This window comes from Acanthopagrus latus, chromosome 1 (assembly GCF_904848185.1).
Source record: "Acanthopagrus latus isolate v.2019 chromosome 1, fAcaLat1.1, whole genome shotgun sequence".
In the NCBI taxonomy this organism is placed as follows: domain Eukaryota; kingdom Metazoa; phylum Chordata; class Actinopteri; order Spariformes; family Sparidae; genus Acanthopagrus; species Acanthopagrus latus.
In genome coordinates this window covers 22,723,691-22,747,633 of record NC_051039.1, presented here as the reverse complement: position 1 = coordinate 22,747,633, position 23,943 = coordinate 22,723,691, and the positions used below count along the sequence as shown (strand labels likewise).

Sequence of the window (23,943 nt, the reverse complement as noted above, 5' to 3'; positions counted from 1 at the left end):
GACGACAGATATCAGGCCAGTTTGCCACCCATGTGTTCTGACAGTCACACTGAGAATTGTTGCGTCATCAAGCACAAACCCTAACAGTTTTATTGATGTGGTCAGTTTGCTAAAGGGACAATACATTTTAGATGTTAAGCTAAACATTCAGACTATCTTGTTTTTCTTCAGTCATTAAATGTTGAAAATGGCTTCCTGCTCACAGTGTACAAACATGATCTTGAACACGATGGCACTTGTTGTTTTTCTTGTGTTCCAGGAGGTTTCATGGCAGTTGACTAGAGGCAAGCAACGATTGCATTGAAACTGAGAATACCGAATACAAATGTGGTTTCTCAAAGTTTAGATTTCAAATTGAATTTATTGTAGATATTTCATATATATATATTCAGATATTTTGATTTCAAATCTCATCTGCCCTGTCGGTACTCCATAGAACCGCTAGAGGTTTGCTTACCCACACTGGAGGAACTCTATGTTGGAACAGAGTTTTAGCTAAATGCTAAGAAAAACGTTTCAGTGTTGAGTAATAAAGCTGAGAAAGACTTCCAAAAAGACTGTTCCCAGAGACATGAGGTGATGAGTCAACAAACTGGCAAATGCTGTGTCATTAAGATTCAGGGACTCAGGCAGTCACAGGCACTGTCACGCAATGGCTAACATTTCTCTTCCTTACCAGGAAAACACACACACACACACACACACACACACACACACACACACACACACACACACACACACACACACACACACACTAGTTGATTTTGAGTCAAACTTACATACACTCCCTGCTGCCAAAAAACAAAAACAGTCCCCAACAAACGCACTTCAACAGCCCAGAGTTACACCACAGTACTTTATGTCTTCAAATGAATTATGTTGAACTGCTCAATCATTTCAAAAAACGGTTGACACTGTGCTGATAATGTGTCATTCCACCACTGATTATTAGTGGTGTGTTTATTTAGTTACTTTTAGAAAAGTTGCAAATACACTGCCAAAACACATGTGGGATATTTAGATTATACAGTCATCTGTACTTTTAAAGAAGCAGTGCAAGTGCATTAAAGATCTTATTGAAAACATTCAGCCACTAAATGTGATATTCCATCTCCTACATTCCAACATCGCTGTTGTTTATCTGCCCCCTCAAGTGGTTGCCAGGTTGTTGCACTAGCTAACATGGGTGGTGTTACGAACTGAATGTTAATGGTACCTGGCAAATGTAAGGGCAGTAGCTACAGTATGCCGGCCACACACTGTATGAAATCAGTCATTATGACATTTCTTTCCACAAACTGGCAACTACTAAGACTCTTGATCCTGACGAAACACTGAACCCATGTGATACCAGTGGTGTTATTCTGTTGACTGAAGGACCTTGTTAGGAGCTGGAGCCAATGAACCAAACAATCATTGTGGACCCGACAGACATTTTAAAACTATCTTTTGACAATGATAACAATGTTTTCTAAGGAAAAGAGATTATTGTATTCTTCACCTTAATGTATTACTTAAAAGGTTTTATCAGCATGATCTTTAAACTAAAATTCATTACAGTAGATACCTTCTGTCAAGGTGATGTTTTGATACACAGACTCTTGTTGATCTTCGACCTGCTTGGAGGGGCCCATGTTTGAGTAAACTGCAGCATCGTCAAGTTCATAAATCTGAAAGAGAAGAAAACATACGAAAAGATGAACAGGCACGGTTGCACTTACGAGAGCGGTGTAACATTTGGCTAACGTTTGGCTCCTGAGCGCTAATTTGTGTATACTGGTAAAAAAAAAAAAAAAATATTTGGCCTCTCTCTGGCAGCAGAGACTAAACATGGTGATGTCAGTCGTCACTCGATCAATTTGTCCATCAGGTTTGTCCTCATGAAGTCATCTTTGCGTCTTATGGACTTTTTATTTATCATCACTATCAGGCTTAATATTATAACATGCATATAGTAGCTATTTACGGAACACATTCATGTTTCATATGGAGGCCAATGTGAGATATGCACACAGATAAAGAAAACAGAAATATAGTAGATGATAGAAAAAAAGAAAAATACTCAGTTACATATATAAAGGACCTTATTGATTTATGTAATGATGCCATTTTCTGTACATTCATCTTATTTCAAAGCAAGTTGTCACTCCACTTTAGTGTCTCTAGGATGAACGGTATAAGCAGCATGTTCTACAGCATTTGCCACACTTTTATGAATGAATGATCATTTTGAATGATCATTATCGCCTCTTGGATCTTCTTGTGAGATTTGTGTCATTCATGTTCTCTTACTGTAGTCGTATCCATGGTTATTTTCCTGTTGACGTTGACTCCAGGTCCTGGAGACACACAAGTGTGCAACGTGACATGGTGATTCCCAGCTTCATGTGCAAGTGACTGTGTGAATTTGTGCATGTTGTGTGGGATGCATACCTCCTGCTTTGCATTTATAAACCATGACCAGGGCGAGTGCCAGTATCAACAGGACAACGGCAGGCACGCCAAGAACCACGGCGTGCATGGATGTAACATCTAGAAAAATACAGAACAGAGAGAAGAACACTTCCTGAAAACACACATCAACAGCACGACTCTGACATTCATGTTATATGAGGACATTGGCCTCAGTGTTGGCTCAATGCACCATGTGTAATTTCTGCTGCTTGGGGTCTCTCAATTAAAACAAAACAGAGGGACAATACAATGAGTACGATATGAAACTCCTGCTGCTGGGGAGCTCTGCTCAGCTGCTCGGAGCCGGCTAGAGATTCTGGATAAGGGCACGACCCTAAATAAACATCTGGAGTCACTTCAGATTGTCCCTTTTGATCAGGAACTGTTAACTGATGTGAGAGGAGCTCAGAAATTACTTTTACAATTTTGGGATTAAAATGCAGATTGATCTTCCCCTCCTGTTTATCAACCTGCAGCAGTGATCCATGCATCAGAAAAGAGTTTGGTAAGGTTGACTGCCGACTGGAGCAAGAGGGGAAATTAACTGAATGCACCAAGAGTTGCCTTGAACACACACACACCATCGCCATTAAAGCACCAGCACTGCTGATGAATATCTTATCAGTGACTCAGGCACAAATTGTTTCATTGAGTTAAGTTTTACGCCTTTAAGTTTTCCCTATCCCCGAAATAACAACTACATGAAACACACCGTTTCCTTGAGTAAACTTGTGTATTTCTCTGGGTTTGAATCTTGTCAAGGAGAAAAAAAAATTTACACAACTTAACAAAATGTAGAACAAAGGTCTAGGTGTTTTTAGACAGTCCGATAGACCTTCAAATCACATGAGTGCAAACACCCACATACCTTTGATACGGTCGCCGGGCACGAGTGTTGATTGGAACCCGACAGTGATGTGAGGGGTCACAGTGCTGCTCTGCTGTGGGAAGACTGTCACATAGAACCGCTTGTTTCCACAGAGTTTTAAAAATAAAATATGTTCATCTGTTGTTTTTATTCCTGTTGTTTTCAAATCTTACCGACTGATAGCTGAATCTTGGTGTAGTTATCGGGTCTCCACAGCGGGTCTGACCCACACCAGTATGTCCCAACATCACCTGCCTCCAGCTCTGTGATCGTCACCATGAAAGAGCTTGATGAGAGATGATCTTGTACTGAGAACCTGCTTTGACTCGTTGCCATGTCTGTACAGTTGCTGTAATGGGCTCCCCTACAGAGGAACTTCCTGTGGCTTCTGTGCTGTGGTGGATAGGGACACTGCAGAGTTAGTGGACGTCCTACGATGCCGCTCAGTTTGTTTGCCTTCACACAGCACCACTCTGTTAAAGTAGAAGGAGTTTAAAGTATTTGCACATCTGATAAGACATCTGCAATCATCCAATTTCATTGCTCTATTTATTTACTTGGCTCAACTTTCACTTTTACTTCAGAAGGGTAGTCATCAAATCCAAATTTGGACACGCCACACCAGTATTTTCCAGCATCCGTACGTCGAAGATCAGGGATGGTCACGGTGAAGACTTGTTTCTCTTTGTCATCGCGGATGGAGTATTTGTTCCTCTTCGCCTCCGTCGTGCTAATCAGAACATCACTGTCACTGCCACAGTCATTCCTGCACAGGTACTTCCTATTAGACATATATCCCCTGTCATAGGGACAGGACACTGTGACTGTTGTCCCTTCGTAGCCAGACACATCGATTGTCTTTGCTGCGTGTGTCACACAGCTCAGAGGAACTGCGAAGAGAAGACACAAGGAAATAGAAACAACTCTGGTTACAGGTCTTGATTTTAATCAGTAAAATACAAAAAACCCCCCAAAAAAACAAAACAAAACAAAAAAACAAAACAGAAGAAAATCTAACCCATGTTTGGAAAATTAAAGAACTAAGAACATGATGACAACAGTGTTACGTTTGGCTAAGTTTGAGTTGTTCTACAGTTCTTCACCCTAAATGAGTTTAACTTTACCTGTGATTAAATTACTAAACATCTAATAATTTTAATCTCACGGATTTTGACAAGTCCATTAAATGTGTTTTTGCAATTTGAACTTACTGCAGAGGATGAACAGCAGGTTTTGAGGGCTCCACATCTTGATTCTACTGCAAGGCAGGGTGACAAGTTACAGCTGAAGTAGCTGTGAAGGTGTGATTATTATCTCTCACCCCGACCCCCCCATACACACACACACACACACGCGTGCACACACACACACACACACACACACACACACACACACACACACACACACACACACACACACACACACACACTCTTTCTCTGACATTTAAACCTACTCAACTCTGTCATCAATAATGAATACAAACATTGCCTTTATTTCACTAATGGTACCACTTTAAATTAAGGTCCTAAGAGTTGTGGTAATAAGAGTTAGTTGAAGCTGCTGTTGGTGTTTTAGCTAACTTCCTGTCCTTTTTGCGGTTAGCAACCCCTCCCTGCTGTCACCCCATGAAAGTAGAGTGATAATCGCCAGACACAGCAGTCAACAGGATGATCGATTGAGATCTCTGTCCTGATCTCTGATTAGATAAAGAGGGCACGAATACCAGAAAATGTCTTTTCTCTTTTATTACATGAGCAGGGGTAGGGGGGACATGGGTTACTGACCAAACACTAAATAACAGTGATTACTGTTGGAAAATAGAGCTATTTAACACTTATTTTAATGAAAAAATCACTTACAGCAGCCCTATCAGACCTTAAGGGATAGTTATAAACATTATGTGTTAGTAAGACTGCATAGGTGTTAATAAAGCATGATACACATGCTTATGGTGGGAGTATAAAAAATTATAAACTCTTATAAGAAACTTATTAGTATAACTCTTAAGAAACTTGTAAACAGGTCATATATTGCTTACGAGCACTAATGAGTTTCTTGTGTTGTTTGTAATTGCTTTACATTGACATTTACTGAACACCTATTCTGTCGTTGTTAAAGGTCTAATATGAAAGAACTTGCCACTCATCAAATTAATACTCTCAACAAAAGGGGGGCAGCGTATCACCAGAGAAGCCGCTAACTGTTGCTAACTGTAGATGCCTTTGGATTGTTAGCTCAGCTAACCATGCAGCAAGCAGTCAGGTTATCTGGCTCTGCCTGGACTAGGAGCTCAGTGCACTGGAGAGGTGGTGTTGCTGTTTACTGTTGGACTAGTACAAAGTGGCTTTGGGCGAACTGGTTTGCATGCTAACTTTGATAGCTACCAACACATAGATGCCTTTGACAAAACCTCAAACTGTTATTCCTTCACATTCTGTTGATTATTTTAGAAAATCTTGAATTTATGAAAAACATTTTTTATTGAAATAAAATAAACTTTAAACCTGTGCTAAGTTTTCTTTTTGATTCATTAAGATGAGCAGATTTTAGACTGTCAAGCACTTAATGACAGCTGACTATGCTGTTTGCAGCTGAAGGTGTGAGAGCAAGGCCTTATTAAAAATATTACATCCTTATAAGGGCTGTATTACCTATTAACTCTTTACAGGCTTATCAGGGTTATTACAAAGACGTTAGTGTAAAGTCTTACCAATTTTTTCCACTTTTGGAAAGCTCTCTCAACCTGCTTTCAATAGCCATGGTAAATAAAGCTAACATCCCCTGGCCTTTGTGAAAACAAACATATTTACTAACATGTCAAACATTTTGTGTAAGACCTCCAAAATGGATGACTGCAGATTTCCATCGCACACTGAGTTTGCAGGCCTGAATCTTTACAGTAAAACACAAAGCAAGTGTGGCTAACCATCTTAGTGCATGATATGTGTTTAATTAAGTAACCTGAGCCTATATGCAGCTTTCTGCTCTCCGTCACCTCCATTCAGTGTGGTGCTGAGGTGAGATAGTTGTTGGATGTGTGAAGTTTGTATGAGAAACATCACCCCGTCTGTGTAACAAATTAAGTCATGCTGACCACATGCTCAGCACAACACCACTCGAGTATACAATGTGTTGCACTCTGCAGTTTTGGGGAAGATATTTGAATCAGAAGAGAAAGCTCTCGATAGATTTGTATGCCTGAACAAACTAAATAAACAAACTCTCTTTGTTTTCATGACTGAATAAGCAAACTGACCTTAATGGTCCCAATTTCACACTGTTTTACTGGCGGACCCTGCCCTGGAAAATGTCCTATTGATTCTTCTTTCCGTAGATCAACAATCTGATACTGGATTCAGTGTAATAGTGAAGGGCACCAGCAGAGGGCACATGCTGGCACACAACAATGTGTGTGTGTGTGTGTGTGTGTGTGTGTGTGTGTGTGTGTCAGGATGAACAATGCGGCCTCAGAGACGTTAGAGTTGGACTGGTCTGATATGCAACAGACCTATAACTTTGTGGAAGATACAGTAACATGACACAGAGCCAGTTATATAGAGTTTGGTAATTAAGTTCAGTAATTTCGAACATGGGGGTCGGGCCCCGCAAGTTTAATTTGAGGGGTCTTGACATGATTAATGGAAGAGGAAAGAGGAAAAAGGTTCAAGTACACATGTATATCCGGATTTTTTTACTGTTGAGAATATGAGATATTTTGAACTGTCTCAAATTGTAATTTAAATAAAACCATCTGATAAATTTAGAAGAAACTGTCTCTGACAGAACTGCTTACGCCTCAGGTACACCTGCATTCTTTCTATGGCAAAGTAAAGAGCGCCTTCGAGAAGCTAAACATATTAAAAATGTTAAGAAACCTTGCACAATATTCAAACATAAAATACACATATGCATGTTGTATTAAGCTGAAAGGGTTTAATGACAAGGAGTGCAGGCGTGCTTGACAGTTTGATACATTGACAAAAACAAACCTAACAAGTGTAAAGGTAAAGAGAAATGAAGTGCAAATAATCAGATTACTTTAGCTTTCAGGCAGAAAAATTTAAAAAAAAAGGTTGGAACACGGTGGTATGTGAGTATGTGTTGTTCAGTTGTTGAGACCAAACAAACAGGATCATACGGGTCCAAGTATGTCCTAAAGATGTGATGTTTCCTCTCAGGTTTGTGCGCTGCTCATCTCCTGGCTTTCATTGGAAACTGGTTACAGTAGACATCATCTGCTGTGTTTTGATACACAGACTCATCACCTGCATCGTCATAGTGATCATAGGAGTTGCCCTGGTTCATGCACACTACGTCTTGATTTGCATAAATCTAAAAAAGCAAAAAAGAATAAAAAATATATATATCACCAAACACTTAACAGAGAAAAGGGTGGTGTTACGCAGATGTGAAATCAAGATGGTATGCACACATTTTATTATTCACTTAATGCACCACAATATCCACCACTTAAAATGGTCTAATGATCAGCTTTGTGTTCTTGTGCTCAGTACTTAGGTACATAAAAATGCTTTCTGATAGTCACTATCAACCTCCAGACCGCCTTATTTTGCGGTAGACATTCATGGCCACCAGAGAAAGACCTTCCATGTGTTTGGCAACGACTCAAGTTTTCCGCCAAATTGTCCTTGTGCACCCGAAGAAATACCAAAATCTAATAGACCAGAAATTCTCTTACATGTTCATGCTCCCAAAGGGATGGAGACATCTGTATAGTACATTAGAGGGTGTAATAGACTCCAGTGAATTATCAGTGAGGTGTTTACAATATGGTGTCTAATGAACGCCACAGCCTCATTGGTCTACCAGCAACGCTTTGTTTACTTACGTCTTCTGCTTGGATCACTTTCTCTGCTCGCGCTGCCTTGGTTTTGTTGCCGCTGTCGGCGACTTCGGCTTCTGGAGACACACAGCAGAAGAAATGGTGACATTGCTTGTTTGCTTGGGTAGAAGGGTGGGAAAATAGCCTCTATCTAAGGTGAAAGAAAAATTGACCCCCCCTTATTTTCTTAATGTCTTGCTGATTGCAAGAGGATAACTTGTCCGTGTTCCTTACTGCCTCATGTTAAATGTGGTTAAAGCAACTCAAAATGAGCCATCACACTTCATGGACGTTAGATAAATATTCAGACGGTTTTATGGCTGATGTAGGCACTCAGAGACCGTGTTGGAATATTGTTCGGTACTGTACAGTGTATTATTTTCTCAAGGTAGCTTCCACTGTTTTAACCTACCTAACTTGAAATGGCTACATCTTAACTGTGTGAAGAGAATACTTTACGTTTGTTCGACACGTTTCGAAGTTAAAAAGGTGGCGAGTAGTGAATTCCTAAGCACATTTTGGTGAAAAGTATTCAATTTGGAGTTCAAGAGTTTTCTGTAAAGTATGGTAAATTTGTAGCAGTTTTGTGGCCTGGTAATTGTTGTTTAGACGGACACCACGTGATTTTGCTCTCTGTAAACGGACTGAAGAAGTTCTATAGTAAAAGGATAATATATGTGATATGTTTTTATTGTTTATTTACTGTTTTGTTGAATTGTTCTCATGCATTCGATATTGTAATGATGCAGTGGTGTTCAACTTACATGCAAGTATACCTATTGCTACAATACAGGAAGTTGGATTATTTCCTTTAACTTGGTAGGCCACTTTGAGTGGTTAGTGATGTGTGCATTTTGTGACTGTTAGTGAGGATACACTATATTTGATGCGTTCAAGTGCTTGTTTTTGACACAGAAATATGTTGTGGTTAACAATAATGTTGAGAAAGCTGAAGAATATTTTTGTGCTGGATTGCTGCCAAGCGACAGGCAAAATAAACACGGCATGCGAGTAGATCGCAGCCGGATAACTTGTCTCTGTTCCTTACTGGCTCACAGCTGCACAGCCACCCACGACTGTGCAGCAAAATAGCCTCTGGCCGAAGTACCCCTAGGCTAGTGGCCAGTAACATTTGCTATTGTGTATATGTGTGTATGCCTGTGTTTATGCATGCATGGGTTCTGTGCATGCATTCACCATAATTTAGAACATACCTTGCACTTTGTGACATTTGAATTTCCAAACTAAGACCAGGACAGCAAGCATTAGTACGAGCACCACAGCGGGCACGATGAAAACCACAAGATGGGTCTTCTTTGCATCTGCAACAAAAAAAATGAACAGAGCAAACTTTACACTTCCTTAAAACACAGCACTGTGAAGCAAACATCTCACTAATCTTATCACAATCTTTGAAAAAAAACAGGGGAAGGAGCACTAAATACTCGAAACTGTGGTGTCATATAATTCAATGTATTCAGTAAGTGTACTCCACATGTCCCCCCCACGCACACACACACCTATGGCAGGTGTTCCAGGGATGCCGACTGATGCTTGTGATCTTACAGGCTCCTCCACAGTGGTGTGAGGGATCATAGTGCTGCCCGGCACGTGAGAGTCTGGCAGGAAAAAAAAGCCTGTTAATACGGTAAACAAATATTCTGATCGTTAGACTTGTTAGCTGCAGGGCACAACGTTTTGTACAGATATTTACAATCCCTGGGTGTTTTTATATCAACATTTTATTTGTAAATATCACTGTGATTGTCAGTTTCATGACAAACCTTTTTTCATAAAAATACCTCAACAGTTGTTGGATGAATGACTGAGTGACTGTGTAATTATGAAGATTCCTTGACATTTCATCTGTGGAAAGTGATCGAATTACAGCTAAAACAAGTGATTACTGAGAGTGCGTGGTTTTGGGAGTCCAGGAGAAAGGCAGAGGGATTAAATCCATTATGTCATGGTGACATGATGCCAACTGAGCCTCAAAATAACTGGCATCAAACCCAGTGATGTGCACAAGGGGGGGCCTAATTGTTGAAAAATGCGTGCTAAAGTGCCCTCTTGGGAGCCAAAATGTGCGCTAAAGTGCGCTTCTTTTTGCCCCCTGCCCTTCAAAAAGTCTGCGCACGCCACTGATCAAGCCTGTATGCAACTTACATTCAACTTCACCGTCATATATTGAGCTGTGTTCTCTATCAATTTTCTCTTTTAATAATCTTACCTACGGATAGCTGAATCTTGGTGTAGTTAGCGGGTCTCCACAGTGGGTCTGACACACACCAGTACGTCCCAGCATCACCTGTTTTCAGCGCTTTGATTGTCACTGAGAAAACGCTGGAGGTGAGTTGATCTTGCGGCATGAACCTGCTCTGACTTGTCATGTCTGTGCAGTCTTTTCGGTGGTCACCCTTACAGAGGAACTTCCTGTAATCCTTGTGTTGTGGTGGATAGGGACACCTCACAGTCACTTGACTTCCCACGGTGCCGCTCAGTTTCTCTGACTTTACACAGCACCACTCTTTTAGAACAGGACGTGAGAGCCATCATTTTCTTAAGAATCTAACAACACTGCAGCCTCTTTGTAGGTCAGATTAGAAATGATGTGCATGGCTCAACTTTTCTTTCAAACATTTGACATGTGTAGGGTAACGGCTTACTCCTGTAGGATGAGGAAGAATCATTTTCACTCACCTTTGACTTGCAGGTCAACGGCAGTGAAAACATCCAGGCCGGTGTCTCTGTGCACACCACAAAGGTACCGCCCAGAATCTGCTTGGATCAAGCTGATAATCGTCACTTTGAATGTCTTCACCCTCGTGTCATCCTGAAGCCTGAACCTTCCACTTTGCTGGCTGGTAGAGTTGATCAACGCCTGCTGCAGACATGTGGAGCTCAGGTTTCCTCGGCAGACGTACTTCAGGTTGTTCTGGTCCGCAGGCGCATATGGACAATCGAAGGATGCTGTAGCTCCCTCGTGAGTTTGGAGTGTGATGGATTGGTCACAGCAGGTGTCTGCCAGTGAAATAAACAACATCACAGACTGTCGCAAGTACAGATGTATAAAAAAGCAAAGTCACAATGTAAAATAAGACAAAAAAAGTGTACTGAAGTGAAATGCGTTGAAATACAGTAGATTAAATGTGAAAGTGTTCATTATGCAGACACAGCTCCAGTATGGCTGTATGTGTTCCTTGTGCTGTTTGTCCTGTCCCCTCTGGCCCTTGAGCGATGAAGTGCACCTGGCCTCACAGAAAAGTGCTAAAAGGGTAACTTCACCAATTTTACTCAGTAAAGTGGAAAAAGTAGTATAAGGCCTTTTGTGGCTCCAGAGGGGGTTATGTGTAATCAGATAAATTGTTTCCAGTAATGTCATTCAGTCATACATCGTGGGTAGTGTAAGGAGGAATGTGTGGAATTAAAAAGGCAATATCTCTCTGCTGTATCCATTCACACAATTTGTCTTTAAACTGCTTGTAATGAGCCAAACAGTGTTATAGGAGTATCAAAAAATGCAATTTGGACACTGAGCGACATTGCTGGAAACAAGTCATCAGATTAGGTGCAGTGTCCAATTTCCAATTTCTACTTGACACAGCATATTGTGCTTTTATTCCATTACATTTATTTGATAACTTTAGTTACTAGTGACTTTGTAGATTGCAGGCGTCATCAGAGTCATACTAGAATGTTTTAGAATTCATGTAGTTAATTTGCAGTCAGATAGAAAGAACAACAAAAACATAGATTCCATGTTTTTTTTTTAAATGCTGAATATCAGACACAATAATGGGCCAGGTCAACAATCAGACGACCCATAGTATAAAGTGCATGTGTAAGTATTACTTTTACTTGTACGTTTGATACAGAAGTACATTTATTGCCGGAAATGACTACTGATACTTAAGTACAGTTAATATGAGACACTTTCAGACTTTTACTGTAGTACTATTCGTATGGATGACTTTCACTTTTACCAAAGTAATATTTTAAAACAATATATCTGCTTTTATTTAAATACAACCTCCAGCTACTCTATACAATACTGGTAAAATTTTATTTTACTGTTTCTATTGTTATTTACTTACCTTGTTCTACTTCCAGCCTTACTTCACTGTAGATGTCCTTTCCACTCCTTTCCACCACACACCAGTACTTGCCAGCATCTGCACGACTCAACTTAGAGATGGTCACTGTGAACACTCGACTTGTTTTGTCATCTCTGATGGAGTATTTGCTCTCCCATGCTCCCTCTGTCTTGACAACAACATCCTCGTAGGCACAGTCGTTCTTGCACAGGTACTTCACATAAGAGTCATATCCCTCTTCATAGGGACAAGGAACATCAACCTCTCTCCCTTCATATCCATAGACATGGATCAACCCTGCTGCTCTGGTCACACAGCTCAGAGCAACTGCAAGGAGTAGACAAGATGGAATTCATCAAAACAAACAAACAAACAAACAAACAAACAAACAATCAAACAAACAAACAAACAAACAAAGCATTTGGAAATTGTCATATATGTTCCCATTTTAGGTTTAAGCAGCCTCAATTTTGTCAATTTTATCTTATCATAGACAGAAACATGGGTAGCTGTAATGAAACATACCGCAGAGGGTGAACAGCAGGCTCTGAAGGCTCCACATCCTCATTCTACTGCGAAGAAACAGAAACACATCTAATATTAAAATTGCCATGGTGGGTTAGGGTGGTGACAGTGTGACAGTGTGACAGTGTGCACTGCAAACTGTCACTTCCTCATTCTGATCACCAACCTTGACCAATATATATATATATATATATATATATATATAGAGAGAGAGAGAGAGAGAGAGAGAGAGCGAGAGAGAGAGATATAGATATATATATAGATATACTGTATATCGATAGATATAGATGTACCTATGTGGTACAGAGGAAACAAGCTCCACTTCACTCCAGTCAGGGCAGTGGTAATTAATATCTACATTCATTGATTTTATGGCATCCTTGTTAACATCCGAAGTACAAACAGTTCCTTTAAGATCATAGTTTGTGAAATTTGCTTTACAAGTTCAATCAAGTGTTCACACTGCTGCCACAAAGGGGCACTATACCCTACCCTATATACTCATACACTGACACAGTAAATGGTACATAAATAAAACTCATAAATGAACTATCAATCAGAACATGGTTATCTGTCTGATATAATTCAATATTTTGTCTTGTTTGGGAGAAATATTTTAGGAGTGCTCAGAAAGTGAAAGTGAAGACACTTTCACTTTCAAGTTATGAGATGCAATGCACACTGACATGTCTGAATCTTAATACACAAGAATAAAGTGGTGGCCATCTGGCTTTCAAATAAACCTTTCAGAGGTTTTATAATGAAATACTACAGGCTCAAAGAAGTACTGTATTTCACAGTAGTTGTAGTAACTGTTGTCTTTTAAGAAGATATAAATACAGTAAAAGTAGACCACAAGAAAAACATACTCAATATTACCGACCTGTATTTGTTATTTTGTGGCGGAAACAACCTTCAGAAGCTCTCATTCATAAAATCAACAGCTAGGAGCTATTAAATGTCACTCAACATCACACACATTGTACGCTGCTAAAGACCCTGCCCCTTGCACTTCCTGAGCCTGCCACTGACTGAAGAACCAGTAGCTGCAATTCTTCCGATGGCAGGCTTCATATTCAGACCCACATATTACAACACCCAAGTTTACAGGAGAAACACAAGTTTTGGTCTCTATTGCTAATTTTTCCACTAATCACAACTGTAAAGGCTTGAATTTTTATACAACTCAATTGTTTAAAGTTCAGTAACTAAATAACTAATTAATGTCACCATGAAAGAGCTAATAAAGTGATACTTTTATCAGCAAAGTTATGTGTTTCCTGTGAAAACAGGCATCAGTCTGTCTCACTCCCAGTGGACACCGTCCGACCAGGAAGGAAGAATGAGAAGAAGACAGTGGCTAACATTGCCAAGGGAATACGGTACTGGGTTGTCTTTTTTGCCAGGTTTGGGGAGACAGGCAACCTAACAAAATGAAATAAAAAGTGCCACAAAGCAACGTTACAGGACCAAACAGTAAAAGTAAAAGAAACACGCTTAAAAGTGGAGAAGTATCTGTCATCCTGTCTGTCCTAATGCCTCTGTCACATTTCACAAACAAAAACTTTTACTCACCATGTGTTTGTCTCCTTCCACTATTTTGTTGTTGTAGTTACTGTCTTGCAAAAAATTACCACGACCTCCCGACTTAGACTTCAATGAACTTTCCCCCAGAAAACAGCCTCCCTCACTGTGAGTGAGAGAGGCAGACAACATCTTAGTTTACTGATGCAGTGATTACGTAAGATACGTAATTATGTAACATAGAGCAAAAAACAACTTTCCAGGCTCTTTGGTGGGTCAGGATCTTGATCACAACACAGTACAACATCATCAATAAGATTATAAACAGTCAGCAGGTACATGTATAGATTGACAGGAAGACACCGGGCCAACACCTTAAAAAAAACACACACACACACACACACACACAGACGTCATCGTCATGACAGGTACCATCACGCCTCTTTAGGATCTGCAACGCCAGCTTTCTGTGTGAATTACACACTGGTGTGTCCTCACGCCGGAGCTGCTTGGTTCTGTGTGAACAAACAACGGCAGAGCATTGGTGAACCGCCACTGCAGAGATAATGCAGAGTCTGTGTGAAAAGGGCTACTCTGTCTACAGGTACCACGAAACCCCATAAATTCCTGGCCTCCACCATCATTCTTGAAGGCTATGTACAGTCTGGAGCTGCTCCCAGACAGGCAGCTGGTTATCAGAACGTTTGTTCGCACTTGCTTTAGCAACAAGGAAAGCTATCTGTCCAGAGCTGCTTGAGACAAAGCAGCAGTGGGAAAACCAGCAAAATAGTTTCTCCATTAAACGTGACCCAATGTCACCCAAAATATTGAATAAAGTTATAAAGTTGTGTTTTCAATCATACATTCAACGCAGCGTCATTAAAATGAAGAAACTTTTTATTGGACAGACCAAAAAAAGATCAACATATGCCCCTGAGTGCAGGATGAGTCATCCACATTTGAAATGATTTTACAGGAAGTTACAAACAAAAGTAGTATTCAAAAAATACCCTTGCAATAGTCTTACTGCCTCTGCTGGGCCTGATACTGGTGTATATGCGAGATATGGAGCAAGACATACGTGATGCAAACACTTAACCAGCGATTTAAACCTCACAGGAACTTCAAGGGTGCGGCCACTTCTGGTGACAGCTAGTCGCTGGCTGTCATCAAACAGGTTTCATCACCATGACATCATGCTTTTTCATCAGAGCTTCAGAGCCTTATTCTGCCAGACAACTGTTTTCACAGGGTGAGCAGAAATTCTTGATGTACTTTATGTGGCAACAAAACCAATTCATAAAAACCTTTAAAAAAATCATTTTAGAAATCCATTTAGCAATGTATTGATGCAGGATGTTCTGAGTTGTGTCTCTGACATTACTTGAGCACTGAATTCTAAACATTACCAAAAATCATTTAGCTCCTCAGACAGAAACACTGAAAATGTCAAGAATCATTGCAGTTGTTATTCTAGCAGTAAAAGGAGTGTAAGATCTGCAGTTAAAACACGTTTGGTTTTAATAAGATGATCTTCAGGCTGAATCCTTCTCTGTGCGTACAGCTTCATAAGATGTCACAATTAGCTCGGACCCTCTGTAGAAACCAGACATATTCACGGCCTGAGATATTGTGCCACTGCTACAACCACTGACCCCACCCTGGCCAGTGCATTATAAAATACCAGTGGCGGTATATGTGGGTGAAAGCATGTGTGTATTTTCCCTGAGCTCAGCCATTCCCTCGACTCCAGCTGACCGCTCAGCTGTGCCTCTCGCATACTGCGGCACAAACTGTTTCCATATCCCGCACATTCTCCCACCGAAAGGTTAACATTAGGACCCCTGTGCAGCGGGGTAAGTGCGTCCCGAATTAGCGAGGATGCCAAGGCGAGCTGAGCTGTTGCCAGGTTGGGTTGCCAAGGGGGGTTTTGGGTGTTGTACCGTGGGTTGGGTTTCTGCAGTGTGGCCTGTTTGCATGTCGGCAGTGTGCAGGGCGCGTGTGTTGTGGTCTTCTCAAGCTACAGCCCAAGGCAGACAAACACACAGGCACACGCACGCATGCACACAAACACACACACACACAGGGGAGGGGACTGTTATATATAGGCGACCCTCTCAAGTCTTTAGGGCCTATCTTAAACCTTAAAGCTATGTGCCATGTCTCCCTCTACGTCTTACTCTCTTGACTTCTCTCTCACACACTTTACTCACATCAGAGGAAGTCAGTTAACGTCACAGAACTGACTGCTGCATCTGAGGCTATGATTTCTTTTGCAAAATTCATCAAATAAATTCAGTCTCGAACTTGCACTGACTTTGTGTCAATTCCTGTGGCCCTCAGGTGAATTCAGGCCCATCCTATCTTTGTTTGCACGGTATGCAATCTCAACCGCCACTAAAACTCACTTTGCTTTCTGTCTGAACAAACCTTAAAAGTCCGGGTAACTCAGCCCGCTGCCTTGATTTTGGCCATTCTTTATATAATCAACTTCATGGGAGTGCAACTCTTTGGGGTGGCCCTTTAAAGGTGTTATTGATAACATTCAGCCACGAAATGCACCATTCCAACCCCCCCTCCCCGTTCCATCACATTCACATTACACCACCACTGTTTTTCGAATCAGCTGCCCCCTCAAGTGGCTGCAGGTTTGTGCACAAGCTAATGTAGCTAATGCTAGTTAATGTCGACATTAGTTAACATTAGCAACGTTAGCTAGCAAATGCTGGCTAACATTAAAAGACCCCGGTACCATACTAGGTATTTCCTGTGGAAATGAGGCTCTTCTCTCCCTGTCTGTGCACCACTGCAGACTGAAACCACAGAAACGCTGCTTTCACTCACCTCAATGTTGATTACTATGCATGCCGGGAATTAAGGAATAATACAGTGGAAGTTTAAGGGCGATTTCATTTCGTAGTACAGTTTGCCACTGCAAAGGGAAGTGTGTGTGTGTGTGTGTGTGTGTGTGTGCGTGGGAGGGGACATTCCACACATTCTTGCTCTTCCTGAGGAAAGTGTCACACACACACACACAACTGCTGACAGCAGTGCAAGGGAGAGGTGGGCACACACCCCTCTAAGGTCACTCACACATCCGCCTCTTCTTTCAGCTCTCCACCCATCAAGCTCTCATAGTCTCAGCCGTCCATCCATCTGATAGTAGTTGAAATTTTGACAGGAGAGTTTCGGCTGCTGTCAGGCCCCATCGCCGTCCTGTAGCCTCTTGTTAGTCTGAACATTCTGTGTGCGATATTTCAGGCCTCAAGAGTCTGTTCTCATGAAACTCAAGGGGAAAAAACATTAGCTACTGAACTGGACCTGATCGTCTACGTGGAAAAAATAATCACCTCTCTTGCTTTTACTCTTACTCTCAGCTATTGCATGAACACACACACACACACACACACACACACACACACACACACACACACACACACACACACACACAGGCTAGAGGATGCCAACAAGAACAGTGGCTCGTCAAAGCTCCGTGGGGGTAGCTACGCCAGCAGTGACGCACTGCTGCTCTCCTGCCAGCTTATGGTCGTCGTTAGGTGGACAATACGTCTTTGTTTGTGTCCATGTGGACCGACCGAGAGGCTGGTGACTTTTGATGCTTCATTTTTTTGGCCCTACTATTAACGTCAGTCGCCTTTTGTTTTTATTCATCTGCAGCGCTACCACACTGAGCCTGGCCTTGCCCCAGAGTGTGTGAGACGAGACTGAGTTGCTAATGGAATATAAGGAAAGGCCCCTAATTGAAATGAAAAATCTAATATATACACCTTTTGTGAATTAAACAGAAACACAAGCTGAAGGACGGCGTTTTATTTTCTGGAAATATATAGACCCTTTGAACTCATTAGCAAAACACACAGACACACACTTAGTACATGAAGACTCACAGAGCTGCACACTGTTCACTTCTGTCAGAAGACTCCTAAACTTTACAGAAAGCTTTTTACAAAGCAAACTTTCATTTCAAGAATGATCACACAAGCGGTATCGTCACGAGCATAAAAACAGAAACCGGTAAGGCACAAAATTAATTTAAGCTCATCGTTCATTCATTCATTCATTCATTCATTCATTCATTCATTCATTCATTCATTCATTCATTCATTCTATCACTGTGTCACTCCTGCACAACCACATTTACACAAAAAGCACAGGCAGCACATTGGCTACTGAAATGTTCAGACTGTCTTTTCTTCTGCAAGGCAACAATAAGTTGCATGGCGCCACAGAATGAAGGCCAGAGGGCCATTTTCTGTTTATTCCTCTTTGCGTCTTTCTCACCGACTTTTTTTAAGAGGCGCTCCACCTTGTGTCGCCCAGGGCCATGAAGAGAGATCTCTCAGTCCGTGTCTATCTGACATGGGTTTTTTCCTGCTTTCTGCGCTCTCACATACAGCTTCAGGAAGTCCTTGTAGCGAGGCGCGCAGCCAAGCCAGGCTTCGCCAAAATGAACAGAGCCAGTCAAAAGGTACTCATCCCGTCCAGGATGCACACCACACTGTGCTGGAACACTGATGTGTCCACTCCAGCGTCTTCCTCTGGCTCCACTCCAGGCAAACACCCTGCTCTTCTGTCGGAACAGCCGACTCAGAGTCACCATGGCAGCAGTGTGGTCGTTAGTGCCCGGCGCCACTCGATGAAACGTGCCACTGCCGGCTACAGAGACAGGAACAGGAGAGATGAAGAGGAGATTTAATCAATCAATCAATCAATCAATCAATGAAAGAGTGTGCCTATGTAACTTAAACTTCTGAAACAAACGACACTGACAACAATAAAACCAATATTATGTGCACCATTACCACTACCTCTCAATATCATGTGCAATACTACTCCTCATTTTTAGTAACGTTTAGTAATGTGTGGTCACCATGTTGTTATCACTTTCAATATTCCCACTGTTTCCAGTCTTCGTGCTAAGCTAACGTGGTTCTGGCTCGGGTTTTATCAATATCGCAGGGACGTGAGCGCGCTAACGATCTCCTCATCTGACTCGCCACAAGAAATGGAAAAAGTGTGTTTCCCAAGATGTCAAACCATTCCTTCGATGTGTACATGTGTGCCTGTGTTTGTGTATTTACCAAAGTCACTGGTGCACACAGCCATAAGGACCTCCTCATCAGAGCAGGGTTTGCAGGTGACTAAAATGGAAAACGTGAAAACATTGAATACTTTCACAAAAGAAAAAAACAACACTTTTTTCTTCTTTTTTTCCATGATTCATTTTCATTGGTCAGTCGCATTTGTATCATCCTGTGACTTTTGCCACGCATACTCTGCTTCCTGTTCTCTCTTTCGCTGCTTATGAGACCAAAGAGAGACATCAAGAGAGCATGTGAGTGAGAACAGCAGGTGAGGGGGGAGGCGTAATCACAGAATTACCCCTTGACCCCGTCAGCTATAAAAACAGCTATAAACCGTCCAGACACACACACACACACACACACACACACACACACACACACACACACACACACACAGGCTGTCTTCTGTCTCATTAGGAGAGCGCTTGACTCATATGGGTGGGCTACCCAAAATTCCCTGTCTTGGTTTTTGTCCGGGGGGGGGGTTGTTGGTAAGTCTGTTCTTGATTGACAGTTGAGAGACGATTGGCTGACCCTTTTGCTTGGCCCTAACGTGACCTTTTGATTGGTCTGCTTGTTTTCATAAGTCTATCTGTGACAAGGGAGAGTGGGAGTGAGGAAGTGGGGGAGGTATGGGTGTTGGAGCATGGAGGTGAGATGAAGAAATAGGGGTGACACAGAAAAGTGGCCTTTTGTCAACTTCACTTCATGTCAGCGAGAAGACGGCCTGTGTCAGGTCTGAGGAGTCTAACCAGTTGAATCATTTCTTTCATAAACAGACAGCACGAAAAACAACTTCAAGTAAACGCAGTCTCACTTAAGACAGTTCAGCTACTGCATTGGTTATTGTGGTTTAACTGTGTTTTTTCACAGAAAAATAATTTACACAATGGTTTCCATTCTCAACTTAAATGAATTAGAAATTGAATTAGGCATGTAGATAAAACATTCAGTGTCACTGTTCACACAGAAAATCACAACACACGTGACTTTTCCTGGTGGAACAAATCTCAGTGCCTTTAAAAGCCAACAACACAACACCAGGGCCAAATAAAAATAATGAATAATACTAATATAATGCAATTCTACTAGTACTACTGCTAATGAATTCTCTTACCTAAACCAGGGTGCAGGTATGGATACATGTGTGTCCCGGGGCCCTGACTGGGCACCAGCTCGTACTGGAAAGCTGTGATCCTCCGGCTGATGTCTGTCTGAGGGATGGCCTCCACAAAGAGAGCTCCCTGTGCCAGGCTGAAGCAGCGCACCGTGTCCAGAGCGTGGTCCTTCTCTGCCAGCAGCAGCGTCAGATCCCCGGCACGCTCCAGATACACATGAGAACCCTGAACACCAAGGACCAGGAGCGCACGTATGAGCTCCATCCATCTGACACATCATACTGCAGTGGTTACATTCTGAACATTCATTTCTTATACGTGGCGCCATAATGTACCTGGGAGTGCGTGTGGGGTTTGATGCACACATGGAGACCTGCCATGTGTCCAGATGAGGGCTCTGTGTTCGGCCGCAGGTTGACAATGATGGCTCCTGTGGGGTAGAGCCACTCCAGGGACCCCTGAGAGCAGCGTAGGTAGATCTGCTCCACATCTCGACGGTGAGACTCGTGGCTCAAACCGCTGCGGATGACAGGGCAGATTACATTTCTGCAATATTTTTAACAACAGGCGTGCAAGTTTGCTCTCTGGAGATTTGGATCGAGTGCCTAAAACCGTCGAGCAACCAGCAATAAGGAAACTTGGATCCAGGATCTTCAGAGCCCTAAAATATGTTCCTGTATAAAAATCTATGATGCCGGAGTTATGGAAACATGCAAGGGATTTAATAATACTGCAGCACTCATTAAGAGCAACTCTGGCGCAGCTGCCTGCCAACAAATCTCTCACTTCGGGCGGATGAGGTCGCTCGTCTCTGATGTGCATAAGCTACCTCAACACCAGGAACTGATTGGGCTATTAAGTCGTTAGAAGTCGGTGGCCGAGAAACTTTACAACACACAGTGCAAAGTCATTTTTTATGACTTGGGGACTTGGAGGCGTGATCAAAGGCCCCATATAGCCATATTTACTCAAGATAGGAACCGGAGCAGAGACATTCCTCTGATCACAAGGAGAGTTCCATGATCTTAAAGGGGCAGTATGTAGTTTTGGATTGTAGTTTGTGTTTGCGTTTTTATTCATTTATCTTTTATTTTATACCTAAAGAACCTAAATAATCAAACTCTCTTTGTTTTCATGCCTGAATAAACAAACTAACCTTAAGGGACAACACGACTTCATACTGTTTACCCTGTTCATATGTGGCGGACCCTGCCATGTTTCTAGCTTCAGACGGGGCTCTGAGACCTTATTTTTCCTTCTTTGTTTATCCAGTTGAGTTTGTATCATTACTTCACTTCTCTTGTTTTTGAGTTTGAATTTCTTCTCCAAAACCACACAGTGCCCCTTTAAAGTGGAGAATCTCGTCAAAACGGTTCAATACAGGCGCTTCCTGACCAAACTGAATTGTTATTACCAGTTCCTTTCTTGGACGGATTTAGAAGAATAGACTTTGATACAAATGCCCACATGAATTTACGGAGATCTGACGTCATAAGATTTCTGAGTAGTAACCACAAGCAGCGGCACAAAGCGGCCAGTAGCATCCTCCGCTGCCTTTCACTGCAGGAGGATGTGAGAGTCACTCATTCTACTCTCTGACCTTCCACTGCCCTTCCCGAGGGTTACATGGAAATCTTAATCGAACACCCATGCGTGTAGTTACCCCATTTGAGATCCCCTGTAATGCACAACAGAACCGGTTCAAAGACGCAGCCTCCCTCTCACACACGGCTGAAGCTCCTCTCATGACTCCCACACGACTTACTATCCACAGATATTAGTGCAAAGTTCAAGATCACTTCACAGAACAACCTTACGATTGTGTTATTCCTGAAGAAAATGACTCTAACGTGCCGATAACATCCCCGAATCGCGCGCTAGGTGTGTTTTCTTTGTCTCCGGTGGTAACAGTACACTCTCCTTCTCTCATCGGTTGCTTGCTATCTGCTCCTGATCTCATCCTCACCTTCCTCGCCAGCTGCACTGGTCGCTGGAGTACTGCGCCACCGCCCCGCACAGGAGCGCAGCGGTGATCCAGTGCGCAGCCCACGGCCGGAGCATGGTGGCCCGTCCGCCCCGGCGGTCCCCGGATCCCGCACGGCAGACCAGCGATCCCGCGCGCTCTGCTGCTCCCGAACCGCAAAAAATCCAGCCGCGAGATATCCCCCAGAGATCCGTTCGGCGCGCGCGGACTACATGGCGGGTTCAGCCGAGGCAAACGATGCGTCCGAGGCAGGAACACATTTTGACGAGAGATGTCGGGGAAGCGGAGCCGTGTGTGTGCGCGCGCTGCAGGACTGGGAGACTGTTAAAAACACTTCTGCTGCGTGCGCTCTGCGTCATGTCACCGGGGGCGCGTGCCAGAAGCGGAGTAGACTGGAGTGACACGCGAGCGGCCGCTCCAAACCACCCCCACATGTTCCCACTGAAAGATGTGTGTGTGTGTGTGTGTGTGGGTGTGTGTGTGTGTGTGTGTGTGTGTGTGTGGAGAGAGAACGCCCTCGAGCTTCTTATTTCAGATTTAAAAAGTGCCATCAAACTTTTACGCACGTGAAATCGGACCATTGATTGGTAAAGAGCACTCACCAGAGCCCGAGACAGTGATAATCAATAATTGGAGCAGTGTTTGAAACGTTCACCATAAAGAGATAGAGAGTAAAAAATACAATCAACAAATTAAAAAAATCAATAAATCACACAAACGGTCAACTTTTACAGTTTTAATTCGCTTCCATTCGGCCTATCAGCTCCTTGTGTTCGGTTAAATCCGCTCCCAGTGCCAGGGACAAACAGTATGAGCCTGTGTGTCTGTGTGTGAGTGTGTGTGCTTTGCAAACAGATGGATCGTATTAAAGCAGTGCAAATGAGAGCAGCATGCAGGTTTGGAGGAGCAGCATCCAAAGACTTCTGCCGCTCCCTCAGACCTTCACTAAAAAAACTCGGCAGTCGGTAAAGATATTTGGGATCGTCTGTTTTTTTAAAAACACCTTTTTCTGTGTCATTCCTGTAATTCAACAGTCGACCTGCCTCTTGGGAAAAGAGAAAGGGGCCTTGACAGAACAAATAGTCACACGTGTGCTCCAAACGCCTGTTTGGTTCTCGGGCGGTTTTCCCGTGAGAAAACAGTCGGAACAGCAAGCATGTAACCGACTCGTCACATTCCCCCACACAGCCAGAGCTATGTAACGCATTTCGAGAAATACCGAAACACAGACTCCCCTACACACACACACACACACACACACACACACACACACACACACACACACACACACACACACACACACACACAATGCTATAGTAGGCCTCTGTGTTGGGATGGCCAGTTAAAGCATCAAAACTCATTCAGAGAGATTTTTATACGAACATTTTATAATATTATTAAAATATTATTCATTTCCCTTTTTGTGTT

The 23,943-nt window shown here is 42.5% G+C and overlaps 2 protein-coding genes across 2 annotated transcripts; both read right to left on the bottom strand.

Annotated features, from left to right (window-relative positions):
• Positions 1 to 389: 389 nt before the first annotated feature.
• LOC119032168 (polymeric immunoglobulin receptor-like) lies at positions 390 to 14,684 on the bottom strand. Its single transcript, XM_037121097.1, has 16 exons — positions 14,360 to 14,684; positions 12,785 to 12,831; positions 12,260 to 12,586; positions 10,866 to 11,186; positions 10,396 to 10,692; positions 9,686 to 9,784; positions 9,380 to 9,487; positions 8,172 to 8,242; positions 7,518 to 7,654; positions 4,534 to 4,580; positions 3,880 to 4,212; positions 3,496 to 3,795; positions 3,323 to 3,406; positions 2,434 to 2,532; positions 2,293 to 2,339; positions 390 to 1,670 (listed from the first exon to the last, which is right to left on the bottom strand). The coding sequence occupies exons 2-16, from the start codon at positions 12,825 to 12,827 to the stop codon at positions 1,545 to 1,547; spliced, it is 2,439 nt and encodes an 812-aa protein (XP_036976992.1). The 5' UTR covers positions 12,828 to 12,831; positions 14,360 to 14,684; the 3' UTR covers positions 390 to 1,544.
• A 3,440-nt stretch (positions 14,685 to 18,124) lies between these two features.
• On the bottom strand, positions 18,125 to 22,943 carry metrnlb (meteorin like, glial cell differentiation regulator b). Its single transcript, XM_037111392.1, has 5 exons — positions 22,498 to 22,943; positions 20,867 to 21,050; positions 20,531 to 20,756; positions 19,411 to 19,470; positions 18,125 to 18,985 (listed from the first exon to the last, which is right to left on the bottom strand). Exons 1-5 carry the CDS (start codon positions 22,590 to 22,592, stop codon positions 18,669 to 18,671), a joined length of 882 nt encoding a protein of 293 aa, XP_036967287.1. The 5' UTR covers positions 22,593 to 22,943; the 3' UTR covers positions 18,125 to 18,668.
• Positions 22,944 to 23,943: the final 1,000 nt, after the last annotated feature.